Source organism: Hypanus sabinus, chromosome 6 (assembly GCF_030144855.1).
Source record: "Hypanus sabinus isolate sHypSab1 chromosome 6, sHypSab1.hap1, whole genome shotgun sequence".
Classification (NCBI taxonomy): domain Eukaryota; kingdom Metazoa; phylum Chordata; class Chondrichthyes; order Myliobatiformes; family Dasyatidae; genus Hypanus; species Hypanus sabinus.
In genome coordinates this window covers 14746793-14774091 of record NC_082711.1, presented here as the reverse complement: position 1 = coordinate 14774091, position 27299 = coordinate 14746793, and the positions used below count along the sequence as shown (strand labels likewise).

At 41.6% G+C, this 27299-nt stretch overlaps 1 protein-coding gene across 6 annotated transcripts in view; it reads right to left on the bottom strand.

The window, feature by feature from the left end:
- The window catches only part of nktr (natural killer cell triggering receptor), a 245398-nt gene that overhangs the window by 46509 nt on the left and 171590 nt on the right, over positions 1-27299 (bottom strand). For all 6 annotated transcript variants that reach the window (XM_059971740.1, XM_059971738.1, XM_059971739.1 and 3 more), the window contains 5 exons: positions 25989-26208; positions 16455-16601; positions 12503-12590; positions 6131-6279; positions 811-3813 (listed from right to left, as the gene is read on the bottom strand). In XM_059971740.1, coding sequence (XP_059827723.1) covers positions 811-3813; positions 6131-6279; positions 12503-12590; positions 16455-16601; positions 25989-26208 — 3607 coding nt within the window. The remainder of the gene's footprint in view (positions 1-810; positions 3814-6130; positions 6280-12502; positions 12591-16454; positions 16602-25988; positions 26209-27299) is intronic.

The following is a 27299-nucleotide window of genomic DNA, read 5'->3' as shown; positions in this document are numbered from 1 at the left end:
ACAGAAACAGGCCCTTCAGCCCATCTATTCTGTGGTGAACTATTATTCTGTGTCTTGGAAATGTTGGTGACATTCTAATGTTTTCAGTTCTTATATTAGAAATGTATGGAAAAAACAGAGGAGACCAACAAGTGAAAAAATTTCAGAACAATTCTCATTTCAGGTCGCACAAGAATAGCTCCCCCTGACAGTAAAGTCTAGTAGTCTGGGTCACCAAAAGTTGGAGTTATCATTAACAGTGAGGCAGTTGTACCTCCCTGCAATAAATGAAGAGACTTCTGAAATTATCTAATGAAACTTTCTTCCAAATTGTAAAGAAGATTGCTAGCACAAAGAGACTTCTTTGCAGACATAAGAGAATCTGCAGATGCTGGAAATCCAGAGCAACCCACACAAAATGCTGGAGGTACTCAGCAAGTCAGGCAGCATCAATGTAGGGGAATAAAGAGTCAATGTTTCAAGCAAAGACCCTTCACTGGGACTGGAAAGGAAGGAGATAGAAACCAAGATAAGGCAGGGGGATGAAGATGGAATACATCACTTGCCAACTCTTCCTTCCCCACCATCTTCTGGCTTCTTCCACCTTTATTTCCCATTTCTATGAAGAGTCTTGGAGTGAAATCTCAACTATTTATTCTCCTCCATAGACTTGTTTGTCAAGTGTTTCTAAAATATTCTACATATTTAATGAAACTTAAAGATGACCAGAAGACATTATGATTGAAAAAGAACTGATTTTGTTTACAGTAGGTTAGAAACCATAAATCTTACATTAGAACATAATTCAAAGTTAATATGGAATACACCTACCTGTAAGAAGAACTGTAACTTCTTGAATGACTCCTTGACCTACTGCTTGAGCGAGACCTTGTGCGGGAATGCGTCCTGTCCCTTGAGCTGGATCTGTAGTGACCACGTGAAGTACTTCGACTACGAGATCTGCTGTTGCTGTCCCTTGACAGCGAGTCCTCCTCACTTGAGCTTTCTTGATTCCTTTGCCTTTGGTTCAAGCGCGCTGTCCGCCGAACTTCATCAAAGAGGGAACCCGGTTTGACTTTATTTTTACTTTTGATTTCTATTTTCAGTCCTTGAGGTTTATTATCGGGTTCTGTAGTTTCTACTTTAACCTCTGTGTTAACTACGGAGCAGGCAGCTGGTACATTTGGTAATACTTTTAAGGGCTTCCATTTATTACTATCAGTTAATTCATTCTCAGTCCTTGTGCTACTTTCTGTTGTATTCTCATTGATGTCAGCTGGCTGGGCAGGCTCAGTATCATTCTTCTCAGTCTTATTCAGCTCACTTTTCTCTGCCGGCACACTGCTTTCTGGTTTGACTCCAGATCCCTTTGCTCCTTTGCAATCACCAGCCCCAGACAGCGATGCTTCCTCACCGCCTTTTGGTGCCAGGGAGATGGAAATGCACTTCTCTGGTGTGGAACTCCTGACACTCTGAAGCGGGTCCTTGGCTTTTTCTGCTGCGCTTGGTGCTTTTGCTACTGCAGCTTCGGTTTTCAATGGGTCACCCTTCTGCTTTGGCTGCGATTCTACTTCTTTCTGGTGACTTGAGGTTACAGGGGAGGATTCCTGGGGTTCTGCATTCTGTTTGACAGGGTGGATGACTTTCGCTGAGGCAGTGCAATTTATGACACTGGGTTCAGTGTCATGGCTTCCCACTTTGGGTGGTGTTTGGTGTTTGGGTGGGTTGACTTTAGGTTTCCCATCAAATGCGCCAGGCCCATCCGTTTTTGCCTCCTCCTCTTCCTCTTCACCGAACTCCAGAGGAGGCTGCCAGTGGAATTTTTCTTTTGCCTTCTGTACCTTTTTGATCTTCTTCTTCTCACTTTTCTTCTTGAACTTGGCGCTTTTGGATTTAGACCTTTTCTTATTTTTAAGTTTGTGTTTGACTTTCTTCTTCCGCCTCTTCTCGCTCTCGCTGGCTGATCCCGAAGAGCTGCTGGAGGCGGAGGCCTTCCTGCCCGCTGGCTGATTGCCACCTGCCTCGGAGCCTGACGATGCGGATGACTTGGCACTGCAAATCTTAGACCTCGAGTTCAGTCCCCCTGTGGTTGTCTTCCCTTCTGTCTCCCCGACGTCAGATTTCTCAACCACTTCGCCCTCTTCCGAGGTTGACCGAGATTGCACTTTACTCCCCCTACTCTGTTCGGTTTCAGACTGCGTTTCAGATTTCAATCTTGCTCTCTTGTGCACTTTCTTTGTACTTTTCTCAGCTTTGCTGTGAGAGCCAGCGGCAGATTTCCTCTCTGAGGACTTGCTCCTCTCAGAATTCTTCCTTGGCTTCTGTACCTGATCATTTGCTGTGCTCGCCTTCATGTTTAAGTGGTCCTTGGCAGAACCTTTGCTGGGATGCTCATCTTTTCCCTCTGATTTCTTGCTGCTTCGATTTTTTTTGGGAAGTTCTGTCTTGGAGTTAGACGCAGCCAGTCTTTTAGATTCTGATTTTCCCTTTCCTCTCTCGTATTCATCTGAATCAATCTCACTGGAAGATTGTGAAGATGACACACTGCACTCAACACTTTCATATTTCTTCCCAGTGCTGCGCTCCCTGCTTATGTGGCTGGTTGCACAGCTTGCCTGCTGCTCTTTATCTTGCTTATTAGAAACCAAATTTTTCTTTTTAACTTTTCCATATTTCTCTTCACTGCTAGCCACACAACCTTCTTCAGACTCATATGAACGACTAGATGATTTGGAATATGAGGATTCTCGGTAAGGGGATTTGGTTACGGACCGTGACCTAGAACTGGACCGACTCCTTGACCCAGAGGAACGGGTTCGTGATCTGGAGCTAAACCCTCTACTCCTCGAGCTCTTCTGATAGCCTGAGGTTGAACTTCGATCACTCTCGTGGTCAGAGTTGTAATGCCTTCTAGTTTCTGAACTCCGATGCTGTTTCCGTAGAGATGGAGAGAGCTCATCTTCTCTGGAACACTTGGAATCTCTACTGCTCAATGTAGGTGTGGTTTCACTGAGTTTTGCCTGGGCTTCCTGGATCCGAACATAAGAAGGTTTCCAAGGCTTTTGCCCTGGTCGCCACCTTGAAGGTGGAGGACTCTCACTTAATGGAACAGCAGGAACAGCTTCAACAGTAGCAGCATGTGTTATAATTTTTTCATTTTCCTTTGAACCTACCCTTGGCGTATCAAGTTTCTTCTGGTTTAAGTTTTCAAAATGCTTTCTGGAACTCCTCTGTTTGTGCTTGGATTTGGAACTTGACTTGGATGTGGATCTACTTCTGGACGATGCAGAGCTTGAACTGGATCTGGTTCTCGACCGGGATCTGGACAGGGAACTGGTTCTAGATCTTGACCGCGTTCTGGTTCTCGATCTGGTTCTGGACCTAGTTCCAGTCCTGGAATGGGATCTTGATCTAGACCGGGACCTAGACTCTGATTTTGATCTAGAATAGGACCGAGATGCTGTACTAGCTGAAGAAGATAGGTGACTAGAGGATCCAGACCATACTCTTTCTGAAGAGTGCCTTGATGAAGCTGTTAATGGAGATTTCTTTTCCTGCTCAAGTGAAGACTTCGTCTTGAAGCTTGATGAGCGAACAGATTCTGAAGGTACAGAGGTCTCCTTTGCTTTATACTTGTGGCCTTTCTGCTTTCTGGAATGCTTTTGCTTCTTGGACTTCTTCTTAGCTTTGATTTTCCGCCGTTCCTTTTTAGGTCTCTTATAGCGGCTAGACTTCCTCCTCCTGCGGTCATCTGAATAATATCCATCATGCGACCATGATCGAGACCATGGGGAAGCAGATCTGTCACTCCACCGCCGTGATTCTGACTTCAATCTACAGATCAGAAGAGATAAAGCTCAACTTATGCTTGAAGAGGTAATATGAAGTGAACATCAAGTTAAAGAAAGATGGTATTCCATCTCACTTTATTACAGAATGTATTTACTTGACAATAAATAGTCAAAAGGAGTTGAGTGTTTCCAATATTGCTTCACTTCTGTCTTGCAATTGTAGCTGTCATTATTTTTGTTTTAAGGGAATTTTATTTTGAAATTGCAAATAAGATAAATTCAGTCAAATGGAAAAGCTACACAGTCACAAATTTAGAGGTCAACAGTATAAAAGCTGGTCCTTTGACCAAACATGTCTGTCTACACTAATCCCACTTGTAGTAGGTCTGTATCCTTCTATACATTGCCTTTTTAAGTGCTTATTTAAATGCCTCTTAAGCATCCAGACTGTATCTGTCTGTACTATCTCCTTTGGTTTTTAACACCAGTAATGGGAAAAAAGAATTTACTGCTGATAATCTTCTATACTTCCAACAGGTCACCCCTCAGCCCTCTTCACTCTGGAGCAGGGGTTCCCAATCTTTTTTATGCCATGGTCCAATCCTTTCAAGGGGTCTGCTGACCCCATGTTGAGAACCCATGCTCTAGAGAAAACAAGCCCATGCAATTCCCTCTCATAACTTATGTCCTACAAACTAGAAAACATCCTGATGAATCTCCTCCACACACTCTCCTGTGTAATCACATCCTTACTACAGTGTGGTGATCAGAATTGCAAATAATACTTCAAATACAGCCTAATCATTCCTTTATAATGTTGCAACATAACATCCCAACTTACACCATACATATGTTTTCTTCACCATCCTATCAACTTAAATTGTCTGGATTAAGCTCTATTTGCCAATTATAAGACCAACTTTCCAATGCCAGAGGCTGAGGGGAGATCTGATAGAGGTTAATAAGATCATGAGAGGCAGTGATAAGAGTAGCCAGCCTGTACCTTTATTCCCCAGGTCAATATATCTAATACTAGAGGGCACACATTTAAGGTGAGAGGGGATAAGTTAGAAGGAGATGTGCGGGGCAAGTTTCTTTAAATACACACACTGAGTGGTGGGTGCTTGCAACGCGATGGCGGGGTGGTAATGGAGGCAAATACGACAGGCAATTAGGTTCTTAAGTAGGCATGTGAATATGCAGAGACAGAGGAATATGAATATTGTGTAGGCAGAAGGATTAGTTTGGGCATTTAATTACTAGTTTAATTTGTTCAGCACAACATCGTTGGCCAAAAAACCTGATCCTGAGCTATATGTTCTATGGGTACATCTCGATGTGTCTTTAGATAACCTTTCTCCCTATCCACAACACCAATTTGTGACCTCTGCAAGTTAGTATAATCCTATTTAGGAACACAATTAGTAATTACAGGAAGATCATATGGTCTTGAGCCTGGTGTGATCGTCAATAAATTAACTCCACTTTCCCTTCCAATTCCAAATTATGTTACTCCCTTCCTATTTCCTGGCTTCTCTTCAGTTAATAGATATAATGAAGTTAAAGTAAATGCACAAAATTTAACATATTCAAAACATGCAGCAAAACTGAAAATCAACAAAATATAAAAGAGTCAGGTAATACATTCTCTAAAATACCGTCAAAACACCACAGCACAGAAACATGTCCTTCAGCCCATCTAGTCAATGCTGAACCATTAATCTGCCTGGTTCTTTTAATCTGCACCTGGACCATAGCCATAGCCATCTAATCCAAATCTCTCAAATATTGCAATCGGATCTGCATCCAACACTTGTGCCGGCATCTCGTTCCACACTCTCACCACCCTGAGTGAATTCCCCCCTCATGTTCCCCTCAAACATTTCCCCTTTCACTCTTAATTCATGACCCCTAGTTGTAGTCTTGTCCAACATCCAATAAAAAAGCCTGCTTGCATTTACTTTATCTATACCCCTCATAATTTTGAAAACCTCTATCAAATCTCCCCTCATTCTCTTACACTCTAGGGAATAAAGTCCTAACCAATTCACAAAATATGCAACAATCAAGTGATAGATTGCCTGAAATATTAGCACTGTTTTGTTAATGCTACAAGTCCTTGAAAAATGCACTTAGCTTACAAAAATAAAATACAGATGTTATAAATCTGAATTAAAAATAGATAATGATAAAATACACTTCAGATCAGTCAGCATCTGCAGAAGGGAAAAGCTCTAATATTTCTGTCACCACAGATGGTACCTGACCTGAGTATTTCCGACATAGCTGCTTTGGGTGCACTTGACATATTGGATTATGCTTAAACAAAACACTTTTGCTTTATTTTATAGAGCACATACTTGTCTCCTTTAGTCCACTTCTCTAAGCTGGTGGCTCTGTACGTTCTAACGCGCTGCATTTCTTCTTTCCAGTGAGGTGGCGTTTCACTGGTTTCTTCGTCCAGTTCAGATTCTGAATGTGATCTAGACTTTGAAGGAGTATGATAACGCTGACCGAGAAAGAGGACAAAAGATACAAGAAAAATGTGAAATACAGTTTCTCCATCTTTTGTAGCCTGGAAGAACAATTCTACACATTACATTTTGAAGCTTTCTCCTTTTTGCATTATGCTTCCTATATCCCACAGCACAAACTGAGTCTGTGCTGTGGAAGAGCAGAACCTCTTGCTTCATATTCCCCAAACCTTTTCAAGTTTGTAGTCATAGGCAGACACACACAAGGTATAAGAGTCATGCAAATTAATTTTTTTTTGCAGCAACACTATTTATGTTAACTTATCTTTGCAAAGGAACTCAGCAGGCCAGGCAGCCACTACAGAAAGGAGTAAACAGTCGATTATTTCAGGCCAAGACCCTAATGAACAGTCTCAGCTCGTAATGTTGACTGTTTACTCTTTTCCACAGCTACTGCCTGATCTGCTGAGTTCCTCCAGCATTTTGTGTGTGTTGCTTTGGATTTCCAGCATCTGCAGATTTTCTCGTTTTTACCATGAACTTAATTTAACAGAAATTTTATGTAACTAATAATCTGATTTCTACAGAGAACTCAATATGTACCAAGACATACAAATATAAATATAATTTATCTATGAGCACCCACCTAAGTGCTGGTAGACTTTTACTCAATTGTGGGAGAAATTGTTGCTTTTACCTTTGTCTAATATACACGAAGAGCCCAATAATATAAATACTAATATACAATTAATGTAGGTGGACTGTAAAATCTTTGCTGTTAGACCCTGCATCTCAAGATCTCTTCACCAATAACATGCTGCCATCATGAATGTTGTATACTTGGGTTTCCAGAAGGCGTTCGATAAGGTGCCGTACAAGAGACTTTAAATAAGATACGGATGCATGGAGTCAGAGGAAGTGTATTGGCATGGATAGTGGATTGGTTAACTGATAGAAGGCAGAGAGTTGGTATAAATGGTTGTGTCTCTAGTTGGCAGTCTGTGGTAAGTGGGGTGCAGCAGGGGTCCGTGCTGGGCCCGCAGTTGTTTACCATTTACACTGATGATTTGGAAGAGGGGACTGAGTGCAGCATAGCAAAATTTGCTCTTGACACTAAACTGACTGGATTGTACAGAGGATGTGGAGAGTCTGCAGAGGGATATAGATAGGTTAAGTGAGTGAGCCAAGGTCCAGCAGATGGAATATAACGTTGGTAAATGTGAGATCATCCACTTTGGAAGGAATAAGAGCAGATAATTATTTAAATGGTGGAAGATTGGAGCATGCTGTTGTGCAGAGGGACTTGGGAGTGCTTGTGCGCGAATTGCAAAAAGTTGGCTTGTAGGTGCAAAGGTTAATAAGGCCGCAAATGGAATGTTGGTCTTCACTGCTAGGGGGACTGAATTTGAGAGCAGGTCATGCTGCAACTATACAGGGTACTGGTGAGGCTGCATCTGGAGTATTGTGTCCAGTTCTGGTCTCCATACTTGAGGAAGGATATACTGGCTTTGGAGGCAGTGCAGAGGAGGTTCACCGGGTTGATTCCAGGGATGAAGGGGTTAACCTATGAGGAGAGATCGACTCACCTGGGACTAAACTCTCTGGAGTTCAGAATAATGAGAGGGGATCTTATAGAAACATATAAAATTTTGAAAGGGATAGATAAGATAGAAGTAGGAAAGTTGTTTCCATTGGTAGGTGAGACTAGAACTAGGGGACGTTGCCTCAAAATTTAGGGGAGAAGATTTAGGACGGAGATGAGGAGAAACTGTTTTTCCCAGAGAGTGGCAAATCTGTGGAATTCTCTGCCCAGAGAAGCAGTTGAGGCTTCTTCACTAAATATATTTAAGAAACAGTTAGATAGGTTTTTACATAGAAGAGAATTAAGGGTTATTGGGAAAAGGCAGGTAGATGGAGCTGAGTTTATGGACAGATCAGCCATGATCTTATTGAATGGCAGGGCAGGCTCGATGGGCAGATAGCCTACTCCTGCTCCTATATCTTGTGTTCTTGTGTATGAAAGCTAAGCCTGCTATAGCCAGTATAGCCGGAAGATCAACTCAACACCAGTGTGTCCCCAGGATGCTAATGGTGCATTATTCCACCAGCCCCTTGGTGACACAACCACATGTATGTCATTCACATCTGAACTTAAATTGTGATCATCAAAGCTCCTTACGATGTATATAATGGTACTTCAATGCAAGATTCTCTTACTATTCAGAATCAAAATCAGGTTTATTATCACTGACGTGTTATGAAATTTGTTCCTTCCTAACAGCAGCACAAGTGCAAGAAAAAAAATACTAAAAATTACAATAACAAATGTAAAAATAAAGCAAGAGTGCAATATGGCGAGTAGTGTTCACGGACCATTCAGAAATGTGATGGCCGATGGGAAGAAGCTGTTCCTAAAATGTTGATTGTGCATCTTCAGGCTCCTGTACCTCCTCCCTGATGGTAGTATGAGAAGAGGGCATGTCCTGGGTGATTTGGGGGGGGGGAAGTGTCCTTAATGATGGATGCCACTTTTTTGAGGCATCGCCTTATGAAGATGTCCTCGATGGTGGTCAGGCGAGTGCCCATGATGGAGCTGGCTGAGTTTGCAACCCTCTGCAGCTTTTTTGGATTCTGTGCAGTAGCCCCTCCATACCAGTGAGAATGCTACAGGTAGTTATACTGCATAAAATCAAGCCAGGAAGGAATGTTGCAGATGAACAGAATAAAACTGCATAGCTAAACAAAATAAAATGCTACAAATCTACACAATATTAGCCATGAAAATCAAGTGTTATTGAGGGTGAAGAATCTTAATAATGGGTCAACCTCATGGGGTTGCAGAGGTAGTCGGTCAAGATCAGTGCTTGAAAGCATTCTCTTCAACTTCCTAAAACAGTGTCTTCTGAAACAGAGTCAGAGTCCTGACGAAGGGTCTGGGCCCGAAACGTCGACAGTGCTTCTCCCTATAGATGCCGCCTGGCCTGCTGCGTTCCACCAGCATTTTGTGTGTGTTGCTTGAATTTCCAGCATCTGCAGATTTCCTCGTGTTTGGTCTTCTGCAAAGGCTGATCTCTGTTTTGTCACTCAAGGTAAAGGTCTTAATTGTTTCATTCTCAAGGCCAGTCAGTTGTCCTTTAGAGGACCTGCAGTACATGTCATTGATGGTTCAGGTGCTACACATCTCATACAGTCACACAGTGCCATCAACAGGTATTAAAATCAAAACAAAAAATAAACATTTGAGTCTGCTAAATTATTTTTCAATATTAAAACATTTTTGAAATAAATAAATTAGGGGACAACCTTTTTAAGAAAACAAAATTTGGGCTTTTCTCTTTGGAAGATAGAAGTGCATGGAGGATAACAGGCTCAAGCAGCTAGTGCTTGAGTCTATTTGGGGAAAGGCCATCTTAGATTGGGTGTTGTGTACTAACCCAGATCTTATTAGGGAGCTTAATGTAAAGGGATGCTCAGGAGGCAGTGATCACAATATGATTGAATTCACACTGTAGCTTAAGAGGGAGAAACATAACTCAAATGTATCAGTGTGGCATCCGTTAGTCTTGTGTGACCATGGATCTGTGCCCTCTCCAGGACGCAGGCCTGGGCAGTTGCCCATGCAGTGAGTCTTCCCTCTCCACGGCACTATGTTGGCCAAGGGAAGGGCAAGGACCGATACAGCTTGGCACCAGTGTCGTCGCAGGAGTTGCCAGAATGAGGTTGAAGGCAACATTGGACTGTCTTAGGGACTCCAGCTCCAGATTTGTCCTCAGGGTTTACTCCCTAAGCCTTTCCCATGAGTCAGTATGGTCGCAAGGCAGCAGAGGTTTGAAATCAGAGTTTTCCCTCTCTTAGATGGACTTCCTTCCCAGGCTGTCAAACTCCATCTGCCTGAAGCACTAGTTTTAAGGTGCCAGGACCCGCCTTTGCCCCTTCTTCTGTCAGAAGAAACAGTTCTGCCGGGCTTAGAGGCTAAGACACAGAAGGTCAGGAGTTGGACTTGGCAGTCAGAGGCTAGTTGAGGCGCATGTATCAGTATTGCAATGGAATAAAGAGAATTACAGAGACATGAGAGAGGAGTTTGCCCAGGTGGATCAGAGGAGAATACTGGCAGGGATGATGGCAAAACAGAGGCAGATGGTTGAAATTTCTGGGAATAGTTCACAAGGTGCAGGATAGATATGTCTGACAGAAGAAGTTGTTCTCAAGTGGCAAGGGTAGGCAACTGTGGCTGACAAAGGAAGTTAAGGACTGCATAAAAGCCAAGAAAAGCACATACAAGGCAGCAAAAGTGAGTGGAAAGTTGGATGGTTAGGAACGTTTTAAAAGCCAACAAAAGGCAACTAAAATAGTTATAAGAAAAGATAAAATATGAGAGCAAACTAGCCAATAATATAAAGCAGGATACCAAAAACTTTTTTTCAGTTATATAAAGAGTAGAGAGTTGATTTAGGACCACTGGAAAGTGATGCTGGTGAGGTAGTAATGGGGGACAAATAAAAAGCAGATGAACTTAATGGATACTGAGCATCAGTCTTCACTGTGGAAGACACTAGGAGTTTGTCAGAGATCAATGAGTGTCAGGGAGCAGGAGTGAGTGCCATTGCTATCACAAAGGAAAAAGCACTAGGCAAAAATCAAAGGTGTTAAGGTGGAGAAGTCACTTGGACCAGATGGACTACATCCCAGAGTCCTGAGAGAGGTTGCTGAAGAGACAACAGGTGCATTGTTCCTGATCTTTCAAGAATTAATTGATCCTGGCATAGTCCCGGAGGAATGGAAAATGGGAAATGTCACTCCACTCTTTAAGAAGGAAAGAGGGTAAAAGAAAGGAATTTATAGGCTAGTTAGCCTAACCTCAGAGGTTGGGAAAGTGTTAAGTGTCTATTAAAGGATGAGGTTTCGAGGTACGTGGAGACTAATGATAGAACAAGTCAAAGTCAGCATGATTTCTGTAAAAGGAAATCAGTGAGAGAATAAAGGAGGCTTTTTTCCAATTGGCTGCCAATGACTAGTAGTGTTACTCAGGGGTCATTATTGGGACTATTACTTTACACATTGTTTGTCAATGATTTAGATAGTGGAATTGATGGCTTTGTGGATGATACGAAGATAGGTGGAGAGATAGGTAGTTCTGAGGAAGCAATACGATTGCAGTAGAGCTTAGACAAATTGGAAAAATGGGCAAAGAAGTGGCAGATGGAATAGAGTGTTGGGAAATGTATGAAAATGCATTTTGGTAAAAGGAACAATAGTGTGGACTATTATCTAAATGGGGAGAAGTTTCAAACATCAGAGGTGCAGAGAGGCTTAGGAGTCCTTGTGCAAGACTCCCAGAAGATTAATTTACAGGTTAAGTCTGTGATAAAGGCGGCAAATGCAATGTTGGCATTTATTTCAAGGAGAATAGAATATAAAAGCAAAGAGATAATGCTGAGGCTTTATCAGACACTAGTCAGGCTGCACTTGGAGTATTGTCAACAACTCTGGGCCCCATATCTCAGAAAGGATGTGTTGTCATTGGAGAGTCCAGAGGAGGTTCATGGGGATGATTCTGGGAATGAAGGGCTTAACTTATGAAGAGCATTTGGCAGCTTTGGGCCTGTACTCACTGGAATTTAGAAGAATACAAGGGGGGCGGGTACAAGGGAATCTCACGGAAACCTACCAAATGTTGAAAGGACTAGATAAGGTGGATGTGGAGAGGATGTTTCCTATGGTGGTCCTGGCCAAACAAGATTCTGATCCAAGCTAGTTCCATCTACTCGTTTAACTCTCCAACCTGGGGTCCACGCACCCCTTGGTTAATGGCATTGATCCCTGGCACGAAGAAGGTTGTGAACCAATCTATGTACCTGTCCAAGTGCTTTTAAATGATGCTAGCATACCTGTCTCAATCACTTCCTAATGACCACTCTCTCTCTCTCTCTCACCTTAAACTTGTGTCCTCTCATTCTCGATTCCCTAACCTGGGAAAAGTTTGTGAGAATTGGAATTGGTTTATTGTCAAGTATCAAGATACAGTGAAAAGCGTGTCTTGTATTCTGTTAATACAGATCAAATTATACAGTGCAATGAGGTAAAATAAGATAAAACAGTAACAATACAGAATAAAGTGTGAAAGCTACAGAGAAATTGCAATGCAGGTGCAGATAAATGATAAAGTGCAAGTTTATAATGAAGTAAACTGTGTGGGCAAGAGTTCTTATCACACAAATCTGATAACAGCAAGATAGAGAGATTAAAGTAAATACATACCATTGTTCCTCTGCCTTTAATTTTACGGCCTGATTTCGACACCACTGGTTTCTGTTCACTAATTGTTGAGGGTGGTTCCTGAAGTTTTCTGTAAGGAAACATAAATAAAATCTGAAATAATCCAAACTAAAGGAAAACCATTCACAAATATCAAATCTGTTAACTATGTCGTTTTTCAACCTTAAATACATAGCTCCCCAGTGCAAAATGCTTTGGGCAAAACAAAAAGATTTTTTTTTTTTTTTAAATAATTTTTTATTGCATTTTTAAATGATTACAAAGTATGAAAAAACAATGTATATAACCCATACCCCCTCCCCTTAACCCCTCCCCCCTAACTACCCCTTAGAAAAAAAAGAAAGAAAGAAAGAAAGAAAGAAAGAAAGAAAGAATGCCTGGTGGTTGGAAGATCTCCACATGCTCCATGGAGTTCGTAATAATTTTAATATGTATATTTATTTCTTTCCCCTAGTAACCAATTGTTTCATCTTAAAAGCATCTATATATTTAATCCTGTCTTTACAAAAAACAAAAAGATTTGATTTGAGGCAAATACAAAGAAATCTGCAGATGCTGGAAATTCAAGCAACAGTTCTCGCAGCCTACATAAGCTCCATATATGGTCTGCGTCATCCCATCAGACCCATCATCCCTTCACTTTACCCTCCCCTGCCCTCTTGATCTTCTCATCACCCACACCTTCTCTCCACCTATTCCCCTCCTCACTTCCTTCCCTTTTTTCCATGGTTTTCTCTCCTCTTTGATCAGATTCCATCCCCTTCAGACCTTTGTCACCCCCCTCTGACCCAGATCCACCTCTCCCCACACCCACCTTTTTATACTGGGTATCAGTCCTCTTTCTTTCCAGTCTTGAAGCAGGGTGGACCCAAATACCATCTGCCTATACCCCTCCACAGGTGCTGCCTAACCTGCCGAGTTCCTCCAGCATTTTGTATTTTGCTCTAGAATGCGAGCATTTGAAGCCTCCTCATGGGGCAGAGTGAACTTCCACAGGCTTTTCCAGCCTATAGGCGGGATGTCTGCTCACTGAGCTGAGCTGAGCTGCACTGGGTTAAACGGCCAGGTTCAATAGTCCCATTGAAATAAATGGGGGTTAGAAGAAAAATTCTGGGAGCATTCAGACCATCAAGCGGCATTCGGCCATCATGAAACAGAGTTAGTGTTTCAAGTCAAAATAAGCAGGTAGGCCAGCAGTGGGATGAATAGGGCAAAGGAATCTCTGATAGGGTGATGCCAGGTTTGCCCAGGGGATAAGCTGTAAGCAAACCCAACTAGCTGAGTCAGAAAATACAACTCTACACCTCAGGCTCAAGCCTCATGTCTCAAATTCCTTAGGTTATTACAAAAGATACAACACCTACCCTTTCACTGCAATCCAGGGCTACCTGCAGCTTGCAGGAATGACCCTGTACATTCCACAGTCTGCCACTTTAATTGGTCATCTCATTCCCACCCATCTATCTGTGGCATCCTATAAAGGGGAATCTTGCCTGATAAATCTGTTGAAATTCATTGAGGATATAACAGGCAGGATAGACAAAGGACAAATAGACAATGAATGCTGTTTTCTTGGATGATGGAATTGATGGCTTTGTGGTCAAGTTTACAGATGATATGGAGATAGGTGGAGGGGCAGATAGTATTGACAAAGCAGGGAGTCAGAATCAGATTTACTATCATCGACATGTTGTGAAATTTTCTGATTTTGTGATAGCAGCACAATGCAATATATAATGATAGAGAGAAAAAAAAATTGTGAATCGCATTAAGTATATATATTAAATAGTTAAATGAGTAGTGCAAAAATAGAAATAAAGTAGCGAGGTAGTGTCCATGAGTTCAATGTCCATTCAGAAATTGTATGGCAGAGGGGAAGAAGCTCTTCCTGAATCATTGAGTGTGTGCCTTCACGCTTCTGTACGTCCTTCCTGATGGTAGAATGAGAACAAGCCATGAACTGGGTAATGGGGGTCCTTGCAGAAGGGCTTAATGGGAGAAAGGGCAAAAAAGTGGCAGGTCGAATATTGTGTGGGAAGAGTATGGTCATGCACTTTGGTAGAATGAATGAAGCAGTAGATTCAAGACTAACTGAAAGACAGTAAGAGCTCTTACTATCTTTCTTTTCAGTTAGTCCTGACGAAGGGTCTCGGCCCGAAACGTTGACAGTGCTTCTCCCTATGGATGCTGCCTGGCCTGTTGTGTTCCACCAGCATTTTGTGTGTGTTGCTTGAATTTCCAGCATCTGCAGATTTCCTCATGTTTGCTCACTACTTTGAACTCTTCTTGCACTATTTATTTTTTATATATTGCTTATTGTAATACTTTGTAACTTTTAATGTATTGCATAGTACTGCTACTGCAAAACAAATTTCATGACATAAAGAGGCCACTTTATTACAGGAGTGGAATCCAATGTGGTCTTCTGTTGCTAGAGCAGATCCACTTCAAGGTTCAACATGCTGTGCATTCAGAGATGCTCTTCTACACATTGCTGTCATAACACATGGTTATTTGAGTTACTGTCACCTTGAACTAATCTGGCCATTCTCCTCTGACCTCTCTCTGTGACAAGACATTTTCGGTCGCAGAACTGCCACTCACTGGATTTTTTTGTTGTTTTGCACCATTCTCTGTAAACTCCAAGGAATGATGTGTGTCAAAATCCCAGGAGATCAGTAGTTTCTGAGATATTCAAAACACCCCGTCTTGCACCAACAATCGTTCCATTGTCGAAGTCACTTGGATCAGATTTCACCCCCATTTGGATGCTTGGTCTGAACGGCAATTGAACTGCTTGATCAAGTCTGCATGTTTTTATCCATGGAGTCGCTGCCACGATTGGCTGATTAGATATTTGCATTAACAAGGTGTACAGGTGTACCTAATAAAGTGACCATTGAGTGTCTGATAATAAACCTGATTCTGAACTCCCAACTTTCATCAGCTTCCTTCACATGGTTAGCTATGACATGGATGGAACCTTAACAGCTGTTGAAAAATTTTCAGTGACATAGCCCTTCTGCTCAACTGCTGGATCCAGGGTTTCCAGTGAAGCACCACATGGGGGAAGTCACCTATAGTTCAGGGACAACTGATGGGATTGGACCTATTGCCCAGAAACACTAAAAGATTTGTTTTGGGATTAGTGAAGGCAGGGAAAAGAATCTGTAATGAGCAATCTTGGTTAAGCCACTTAGAGAAATTATTGTTCTTCCTTGAAAAGTATCAGAAGACCTTTGCATCCATTTGAATTGTCAAATAAATTGGTGAAAAAATCACTCATCACAAGTACTTTAAAAGAAAAATATCAACATAACCAAGGAAAAGAACTCAACAGCTTTGCCTATGGAAGGGGGAAGGAAAAGTAAGTGGGAAATCAAAACAAATCACAATGAAATTAAAAAGGAATAATGGGTATTCTTTTTGGACATAGCTTATAGACAAAATCTGAGACTAATTATTAATTGATTGACTAATTATTTATTGATCTCTCCCCCACCCCCTCAGACTCATGGGTTAGCAGTCAAAAAAATTAAAATAAAGCCAAGTCAAATTTATTGTCATTTAAGTATATAGGTGTATACTGTCAAATCAGATGTTTCTCTGCACCAGAACATAAAGCACATATAACACACAATAACTTATGAAAGTTAGGGTAAAATCTGCAGACAAATTACTCATAAATAAAGCTCAAAAATTAAATGTTATAAGTTACAAAGCATATTAGCTGGTGACATTTTGAATGTGATGTAATAAACACTGATTAACCAAAATACCACAAAAACAAAATTCTAGATATTACATTTATTCTCTTTAATACATCAAAAGTGAATTTCATATATTTAAATATCTCTTTGACTGTTTTACTTGTTAAAAATTAATTAAAAAAAAGCACCAGCAATGAAAAGCAGAATGACTGCAGCTTACTCACGGTTCAGTATCTGGTTTTGGCACATCCCGCCTGAGCAAAAATCTGTTCTCTGGTACTGGGGGAATCTCCTCTGGCCTCACAGATAGCTTCTGTCGCTTTGGATTCAAATCTTTGTCTTTCTCATCTTCTTCCCCCACACCATTATGGCTGCAGAAGGACAAAAAGTAAAGCTCATCAAGCAGTGGATTGACCAATGTGTGCGTACACGTTTGCTTAAATATCTCTTGAAACCACTGACAACGCAATCAGCAGTTGTCGAAGTGGGGCATTCATTCAAGTTACGATTTCCCAAAGCACCAAACGTATACATTTCAAAATGCATCTTTTTTAAAAAAACGGTGAATAGAAAATCCACTGGGGATAGGAAGATACTTTTCCATTAAGATCATGCAGCAATGGAATGAAGAAAGATATCAATTACAATAGCGATGACTCCTAGTCCCTTCTCAAGAGCACAAGAAACAGACCACTGAGCCCCTCAACTCATGCTCATATTGAATGGTTAGTTAGTTAGTTAAGTCTGTCACCCCTACAGTGGCACAGGCCACTAACAGCAGATCGCTAGAGTCCTCTGTTCTGGGCCAGGCTGACAGGCTGGATGATAGAAGGTTGATTGGACCTGTGGCTTTCACGGACTAGTAGCTTTCATCACATGACTTAGACCATAAGACAAAGGAGCAGAAGTAGGCCATTCGGCCCATCAAGTCTGCTCTGCATTCAATCGTGGGCTGATCCACTTCATCCAGTCATCCCCACTCCCCTGCTTTCACCCCATACCCTTTGATGCCCTGGTTAATCAAGAACCTACCTATCTCTGCCCTAAATACATCCAGTGACTTGGCCTCCACAGCCACTTGTGGCAACAAATTCCATAGATTTACCACACTCTGACTAAAGTAATTTCTCTGCATCTCAGTTCTAAAAGGACATCCTTCAATCCTGAAGTCATGGCCTCTTGCCCTAGAAACCCCCACCATAGCAAATAACTGTGCCATATCTAATCTGTTCAGACCTTTTAACATTTGGAATGTTTCTATGAGATCCCTCTTCATTCTCCTGAACTCCAGGGAATACAACCCAAGAGCTGCCAGATGTTCCTCATACGGTAACCCTCTCATTCCTGGAATTATTCTCGTGAATCTTCTCTGAACCCTCTCCAATGTCAGTATATCCTTTCTAAAATAAGGAGCCCAAAACTGCACACAATCCTCCAAGCGTGGTCTCACGAGTGTCTTATAGAGCCTCAACATCACATCCCTGCTCTTATATTCTATTCCTCTAGAAATGAATTCCAACATTGCATTTGCCTTCTTCACAACCGACTCAACCTGGAGGTTAATCTTTAGGGTATCTTGCAAAGGACTCCCAAGTCTCTTTGCATCTCTGCATTTTGAATTCTCTCCCCATCTAAATAATAGTCTGCCCATTTATTTCTTCTACCAAAGTGCATGAACATATACTTCTCCAACATTTTATTTCATTTGCCACTTCTTTGCCCATTCCCCTAAACTATCTAAGTCTCTCTACAGGCTCTCTGTTTCATCAACACTACCTGCTCCTCCGCCTATCTTTGTATCATCAGCAAATTTAGCCATAAATCCCTTAATACTGTAGTCCAAATCATTGGCATACATTGTAAAAAGCAGCGGTCCCAACACCGACCTCTGTGGAATTCCACTGGTAACCAGTAGCCAGCCAGAATAGGATCCCTTTATTCCCACTCTCTGTTTTCTGCTGACCAGCCAATGCTCCACCCATGCTAGTAACTTCTCTGTAGTTCCATGGGCTCTTATCTTGCTAAGCAGCCTCATGTGTGGCACCTTGTCAAAGGCCTTCTGAAAATCCAAGTATACCACGTCTATTGCACCTCCTTTGTCTTCCCTGCTTGTAATCTCCTTAAAGAATTGCAGTAGGTTTGTCAGGCAGGATCTTCCTTTCAGGAAACAATGCTGGCTTTGGCCTATCATATGTCTTCTTAGGTGATGATCCCTCCTCTCCCATGGATGAGGTCCTTGGAGCTTCTGTTGGCATTTCTGTAGCAGTGGGTTTTTACAGGACTGGGTTACCAACCCTCTTTTTCTCAGCCAGGCTTGGGACTGTCCATAACAGAGTTATATTGAATGGTAGGACATATTTAGCTATATTCTTAGCTATCCTCTTCTATTCCATTCCCCAATACCCTCAAAGTTTCAAATATTCACCCATCTCCAGGAGTGGAGAATTCTAAAGATTCACCAACTTCTGTGAGAAGGAATTTCAAAGCACCTCAGTTTTAAATAAACTTATTTTGTTCTCCTCCCACTAGAACAACATGTCATACTTCTAAGTTTAACATTATAGCTCCACTTTCTGCAATTTCTCCTTTTAGCTCACCACTTCTGTCATGCGCTCAGCTGCTATTCTCTTTGGTGGAACAGGTCCAATCATTCCAATTCTTAGCAGAATAATTCCACAAAGCTGCTCAGAATCCTACAACATTAACACAGGCTTCTCACAGTATACCAAGTGGAAGCACATGTGTTTTATAGAGGTTCTCTTAGGGCACCTTAAGCACTTCAGGGAAATTGCTTTAACAATGAAATCACAAAGATCCCACAACCAGCAGTAGACTAGATGGCCAATCTTCCTACTGAAAGTAGCATGTTACTGGGAGCTTTTATATTTTACTAAGAACACTTCCAAGTATGTGCATGAATGCATAGGGTTGTGGTTTCATCTCTGATCGACCATTTTCAGCCCTCGAGCCTGCATAGCAGGCAACTTGGAGAATTATAGGGAAAACAAAACTGGGACCAACATTAAAGATGGGAGGGGATACAAGAAGACAGGGAGCCATAAAATAAGATTAAATTTGACTTTATTTTAAAATGCAAAACAAAGACAAAGCACATAGACCCAGGCTCAATCCTCATCTCTGTACTGAGGATCTCATCAGAGCAGCTGTAGTTACTAACGGCAGCCGCTCCACTTAATGGGTTTGAAAAGGCATAACAGTCAGTGCTGCAGCCCCTAATGACCACATTGCAATCTTTACTAAGAATTAAAGAGGACAGTCTGTTTGCCAGTCAGACCACAATGCCACTTGATGTCCAGCCTGTCACCTGCCAGGCACAAGTGGTGCTGGAAAGATTCTACAGATGGAATAGACCATAAGCTCTGCCATTTCATCATGAGCTTATCCAATCTCCCCTTTAGTCCCATTCCCCCGCCTTCTCACCGTAACCTTTGATGCCCTGACTACTCAGATACCTATCAATCTCTGCCTTAAATACACCCAATGACTTGGCCTCCACTGCCACCCGTGGCAACAAATTCCACAGATTCACCACCCTCTGGCTAAAAATTTTTTTTCGCATCTCTGTTCTGAATGGGCGCCCTGCAATCCTAATAGCTACTTGTAAGTCCAAAGATAGTTAATAATAAGAATACGTGGAGACATAGGATTAGAAATACTATAAGTATTTTCTTAATTCTTTCTCTGCCAATTAAAAGCTTTTTTAAATTCATGCACAAAATTACTAGATGTTACCATTTCAGAGGATCTGTCCTGGACCCAGCACATAAATGCAATTGTGAAGAAAGCACTGTAGCGCCTCTACTTTCTTAAGAGTCTGCCGCAATTTGGTTTGACATCTAGAACTTTGACAATCTCTTCTCTACAGTTGTGTAGTGGAGATTGTATTGACTGGCTGCATCATGGCCCAGTATGGAAATACCAAAGCCTTTGAGTGAAAAATTCTACCAAAGGTAGTGGATTTGGTCCAGTACATATTGGGTAAAGCCCTCCCAACCACTGAGCACATCTAGATGAAACACTGTCGTAGGACAGCAGCAACCAACATCAGAGATCCTCACCACCCAGGCCATGCTCCTTTCTTGTTGCTGCCATCAGGTAGAAGCTACAAGTGCCTCAGGATTTCACCACTGGCTTAAGAACAGTTACTACCCCGCAATCATCAGGCTCTTGAACAAAAGGGGATAACTACACTCACTTGCCATCCATTGAGATGTTCCCATAACCAATGATTTCACTTTATGAACTCTTGATTTCAAGAACTCATGTTCTCCCTATTTATTTATATTTGCAGAGTTTGTCATTTTCTGCACTCTGGTTGATCTTTCATTGATCTGTTATAGTTCTTATTTTATAGATTTGCTGAGTATGCCCACAAGAAGATGAATCTCAGGGCTGTAATGGTAATATATATATGCTTTCTTGAACAGCATGTTACTGAACCTACAAGGGAACGTGCTATCTTAGATCTGGTCCAGTGCAATGAGGCAGGTAACATTAGTGACATTGTAGTTTCAAAGGTACACTGAATGTCAGAAATGTATACAATATAAATCCTTAATTTCTTTTACTTCACAACCATACACGAAAACAGAGGAGCGCCCCAAAGAATGAAGGACTGTTAAATGTTAGAACCCCAAAGCCCCCTCCAGCTCCCCCCTCCCACGTGTAAGCAGCGGCAAAGCAAGGATTCCTCTCCCCCGCCCCCCCCCCCCCCCGGAATAGTTAGGGATCCTCTCTGAAAGAGTGATCACAGTGTGACTGAGTTTCTCACACAAGTGGAGGGTGCAATAGTTTGATCTAAAACCAGAGTATTATGCCTAAACAATGGAGATTACAATGGGATGAGGGAGGATTTGGTTAGAGTAGACTGAAAACACAGGCCATATGAGGCAGAGAGGAAGAGGTGGAGAATTTCTTAAATGCATTTATTTTAATGCTAGGAGCATTGCAAGAAAGATGGATGAGCTTAGAGCATGGATTGATACCTGGAAATATGATGTTGTAGTTATTAGTGAGACATAGTTGCAGGAGGGGTGTGATTGGCAACTAAATATTCCTGGATTTCGTTACTTCAGGTGTGATAGAATCGGAGGGACAAGAGAGGGAGGTGTTGTGTTGCTAGCCAGAGAAAATATTACAGCGGTGCTCTGGCAGGATGGATTACAGGGCTTGTCTAGGGATATTTTTGGGTGGAATTGAGGAATGAGAAAGGTGTAGTAACACTTATAGGGGTGTACTATAGACCACCTAATGGGGAGTGAGAATTGGAAGAGCAAACTTGCAAGGAGATAACAGATATTTGTAGTAAGTACAGGGTTGTGATTGTGGGAGATTTTAATTTTCCACACATAGACTGGGAAGCACATACTGTAAAAGGGATGGATGGTTTGGAGTTTGTAAAATGTGTGCGGGATAGTTTTTTTTACAGCAATACATAGATGTACCAACTAGAGAAGGGGCAGTGTTGGATCTTCTGTTAGGGAATGAAATAGGTCAGGTGACAGAGGTATGTGTTGGGGAGCACTTTGGGTCCAGTGATCACAATGCCATTAGTTTCAATAATAATTAGGGAGACTGTGTGGAATGCTCTGCCCCAGAAGGCAGTGGAGGCCAAGTCTCTGGATGCATTCAAGAGAGAGTTAGATAGAGCTCTTATAAATAGCGGGGTCAAGGGATATGGGGAGAGGGCAAGAACGGGGTACTGATTGTGTATGATCAGCCATGATCACAGTAAATAGCGGTGCTGGCTAGAGGGGCCAAATGGCCTACTCCTGCACCTACTGTCTATTGTCTATTGACTGGACCCAGGGTTGAGATTTTTGATTGGAGAAAGGCTAACTTTGAGGCGATGTGAAAGGATTTAGAAGGAGTGGATTGGGACAATTTGTTTTATGGGAAGGATGTAATAGAGAAATGGCGGTCATTTAAAGGTGAAATTTTGAGGGTACAGAATCTTTATGTTCCTGTTAGGCTGAAAGGAAAGGTTAAAAGTTTGAAAGAGCCATGGTTTTCAAGGGATATTGGAAACTTGGTTAGGAAAAAGAGAAATATCTACAATAAATATAGGCAGCATGGAGTAAACAAGGAATATAAAGAATGTAAGAAGAATCTTAAGAAAGAAATTAGAAAAGCTAAAAGAAGATACAAGGTTGCTTTGGCAAGTAAGGTGATAATAAATCCGAAGGGTTTCTACAGTTATATTAATAGCAAAAGGATAGTGAGGGATAAAATTGGTCCTTTAGAGAATCAGAGTGGACAGCTATGTGTGAGCTGAAAGAAATGGGGGAGATTTTGAACAATTTCTTTTCTTCGGTATTCACTAAGGAGAATTAAAGAGGAGGACTAAGGAGAATTAAAGAGGAGGAAGTACTGGCTCTTTTAAGGAATATAAAAGTAGATATATCTCTGGGTCCTGACAGGATATTCCCTAGGATCTTGAGAAAGGTTAATGTAGAAATAGCAGGGACTCTGACAGAAATATTTCAAATGTCATTAGAAACTGGGATGGTGCTGGAGGATTGGTGTATTGCTCATGTGGTTCCATTGCTTAAAAAGGGTTCTAAGAGTAAACCTATCAATTATAGGCCTGTCAGTTTTGACGTCAGTGGTGGGTAAATTAATGGAAAGTATTCTTAGAGATGGTATATATAATTATCTAGATAGACAGGGTCTGATTAGGAACAGTCAACAATGGATTTGTGCGTGGAAGGTCATGTTTGACAAATCTTATTGAACTTTTTGAAGTGGTTACGAGGAAAGTTGACGAGGGTAAAGCAGTGAATGTTGTCTATATGGACTTCAGTAAGGCCTTTGACAAGGTTCCGCACAGAAGGTTAGTTAGGAAGGTTCATTCATTAGGTATTAATATTGAAGTAGTAAAATGGATTCAACAGTGGCTGGATGGGAGATGCCAGAGAGTAGTGGTGGATAACTGTTTGTCAGGTTGGAGGCCGGTGACTAGTGGTGTGCCTCAGAGATCTGTACTGGGTCCAAAGTTGTTTGTCATTTACATTAATGATCTGGATGATGGGGTGGTAAATTGGATTAGTAAGTATGCAGATGATACTAAGGTAGGTGGCATTGTGGATAATGAACTAGGTTTTCAAAGTTTGCAGAGAGATTTAGGCCAGTTAGAAGAGTGGGCTGAAAGATGGCAGATGGAGTTTAATGCTGATAAGTGTGAGGTGCTACATTTTGGTAGGAATAATCCAAATAGGACATACATGGTAAATGGTAGGGCATTAAAGAATGTAATAGAACAGAGTGATCTAATAATGTAATAGAATAGAGTGATCTAGGTGCATAGTTCCCTGAAGGTGTAATCTCATGTGGATAGGGTGGTGAAGAAAGCTTTTGGTATGTTGGCCTTTATAAATCAGAGCATTGAGTATAGGAGTTGGGATGTAATGTTAAAGTTGTACAAATCACTGGTAAGGCCGAATTTGGAGTATTGTGTACAGATCTGGTCACTGAATTAAAGAAAATATGTAAACAAAATAGAGAGAGTACAGAGACGATTTACTAGAATGTTACCTGGGTTTCAGCACCTATGTTACAGGGAAAGGCTGAACAAGTTAGGTCTTTATTCTTTGAAGCGTAAAAGGTTGAGGGGGGGGCCTTGATAGAGGTATTTAAAATTAAGAGGGGAATAGATAGAGTTGACGTGGATAGGCTTTTCCCATTGAGAGTAGGGGAGATTCAAATAAGAGGACATGAGTTGAGACTTAGGGGGCAAAAGTTTAAGGGTAACATGAGGGGAGAATTTCTTTACTCAGAGAGTGGTAGCTGTGTGGAAGGAGCTTCCAGTAGAAGTGGTAGAGGCAGGTTCAGTATTGTCATTTAAAGCAAAATTGGATAGGTATATGGACAGGAAAGGAATGGAGGGTTATGGGCTGAGTGCGGGTCAGTGGGATTAGGTGAGAGTAAGCATTTGGCATGGACTAGAAGGGCCGAGATGGCCTGTTTCCATGCTGTAATTGTTATATGGTTATATATGGTGGGGCAGTTGCGGAATAGTGGAAGACTCTCAACAAAAGTATATTCCAGTTAAAAGCAAGGATCGTAAGGGTGGATAGAGCCAGCCTTGAATAACTAAGGAAATAAAAGAAGGCATCAAACTAAAAGCTTGTGCATACAAAGTTGCCGAGAGTAGTGGAAAACTGGAAGAATGGGAAAACTTTAAAAAGCAACAAAGTACCTCTAAGCGAGCAATAAAGAAAGGGAAGCTAGATTATGAAAATAAACTAGCACAAAATATAAAAATGGATAATAATTTTTAAAATAATTATATAAAGCAGAAAAGGGTTGCTGAAGTGAATGTAGGTCCCTTGGAGGTCGAGAAGGGGGAATTGATATTGGGTAATGAGGAAATAGCCGAGGCTTTGAATGACGAATCTTGTGTCGATCCATGGTGAAGGACATATCTAACATTCCAAAGAGAGATGTTATGGATGCAATGGGAGGTGAGGAACTTGAAACAATAGCTATCACTAAAGAGGTAGTGCTGAGCAAACTTGTGGTGCTGATGGAATGCATCCCAGGGTACTGAAAGAAATGGCAGAAGTTATTGTACAGGCTTTGGTGATAATTTACCAAAATTCCCTGGACTCTGGGCAGGTCCCAACAGATTGGAAGATGGTGCATGTCACACCACTGTTCAAAAAAGGATGGAGACAAAAAAAGTGATTTTTTTCCAGATTGGCCTGGTTAAGATCCCTGAAACAATAGTGAAGGTGTTAGGGTGCACTGTTTCGTGCATGTTGATCCCATTGCTCAGGATATCTAAAGCCTGACTGACATTGGCCTGAGGTGGAATGTATACTGCTACCAGAATGATCCAGGAAATCTCTTGTGGTAGGTAGCATTTACTGCTAGATACTCCAGGTCTGGTGAGCAGAATTGGGACAGCACTGATATAGCTGTGCACCAAGAAGAGCTGATCATGAGGTAATAAACTTACACCTCTGCTTTTGAGAGACTCTATAGATCTATCTCAATGGTGTATAGTAAATCAGTCGATCTGAATTGCTGCATAGTACTGTAGTAATTTTATGTATTGCATTGTACTGCTGCAGCAAAGAAAGCAAATTTCATGCCATGTGAGTGATGATAAACCTGATTCTGATATGGGTCTCTATTGTAGACTGAGTGGGAAGGGAGTAGGGCAAGGGGAATTATGGTTGGGGAAAAGGAGAAGGTAGAAGGGAGGGAGTGGGAAGCACCAGAGAGACAATGATCAATAAATTAATTGTTTGAAATCAAATGACCTTGCCTGCTGTCTAAGGGCTGTGTGCATCTGCACACAACTGCCACCCCCCACTCTTGGCATTCCTTCTCTGCCACCTGTCTCACACCCATCCCATGGTGCTCCACCCTCACCATTCACACCATCCTTTGCTCCCACCAGATTTACAAACAGTACTGTGCAAGTCTTAGGCACCCCAGCTATATATATGTGCTTAAGACTTTTGTACAATACTGTATATATAAATTAAATCAAGTAAGTACAAAAAGAGAGCAGGAATAGCCAGGTAGCAGTCATGGGCTGGTTCATTGTTGGTACAATAATCTGATGGCAGAAGGGAAGAAGCTGGTCTGCTGAGTGTGTACCTTCAGGCTCCTGTGTCACCTCTTTGATGGTGTCAGCGAGAAGAAGACATGTCCTGGGTTTTGGAGTCATTACAATTGAGTATAAAATACCTCTCCATCATCCCCACAGTAAAAACAAGGTACTGCACCTCTTCTGGCTGGATGATAGTTTTCTCTTTTTGCTTTTGGATTCTCTTCGTCTTTTTGAGTGCTTGGTTTTCATCTTCCTCTTCCGTTTCCGTTTCCTGTCCCGCTCTTCCTCCGTTTCTGTGTCTGAGTCCGAGAACTTGGAAGACGTTGAAGAATCCGAGCTGCTTGTGGATTCGTGTGAGGAGTAGGAGATGGCGACTTTTTTCTTGCGTTCAGTCACTGAATGACACACGAGACAAAGTGAAAAGTTCCATGTAAATACACCGCTATAAACATGGATCATGCTGACATTAAAAAGAAACTCCATACAAATCAACTTCATCTAAACTTGATCTGGAATTTTCTATGCACCTGGAAATCCACTTGCATGGTTATTAAGCTAGCTGTTAGCAACAAAAGGAACTGAATTCTTTAGGCCCTTAACATTAAGGTTTGCAAACAAAAATGGCAATGATTCAATCTGCAGGTACTCAAATTTTGCCAATTATGTCTGCTGATTGGTGAATAGTTAAATAGCAACAGGATTGCCTCATATTAAATAAGCTATCCAACGTTGTCAAGGTCCACACCATAATAAAAGCAATGTGGGGAGAACAGAATAGAGAAAATAAACTTTCAAGTGCAATGCTCTAGATTTGTTGCATGTGGTTCTTCACCCATTTTCAGGTGGCACAATCCAGCAGATGAAATATTGGAGGCACAAGTCAAAATTGCACTCAAAAGCCCTTATATCTTTACTGCAAGACTGAAAATGATATCTAAAATTTTGTCAAATGTCTATAGATGTGTAGTGGGAGGATACTGACTGATACACAGCCTGATACGGAAACACCAATGCCCTTGAACAGGAAAATGCTACAAATAGATGGATAATCTATCACTGGAAAGCTCCCCCCCACCCCCCCATCATCATTGAGCACATCTATATGGCATACTGTCATAGGATAGCAGCATTCATCATCAAGGACCCCACCCCCACCAACCAGCTTGAAAAATGTGGCATTCACTAACAATCCACATCAATGTTTGGCTAAAAATGATGAAAGTTCTGAGGAGGATTGAGAGGGTTGATGCTGAGACAATATTTCCCCTGGTAAAATGATCTAGAATTAGAGGACATATTCCAGAATAAGGGGTCACAAACTTCTGGTCAAAAAGGAGTTTCTTTACTTAGAAGCTTTTGACCATAATTCTCTACCCTTGAGAGCTCGGAAGTGAAGATGAACAGACATTCAACTGCAAGGAATTCACGGGGATTGGGAGATTGGGAAAGTGACGCCAAGAAGAAGAATGGATCAGCCATGATTTTA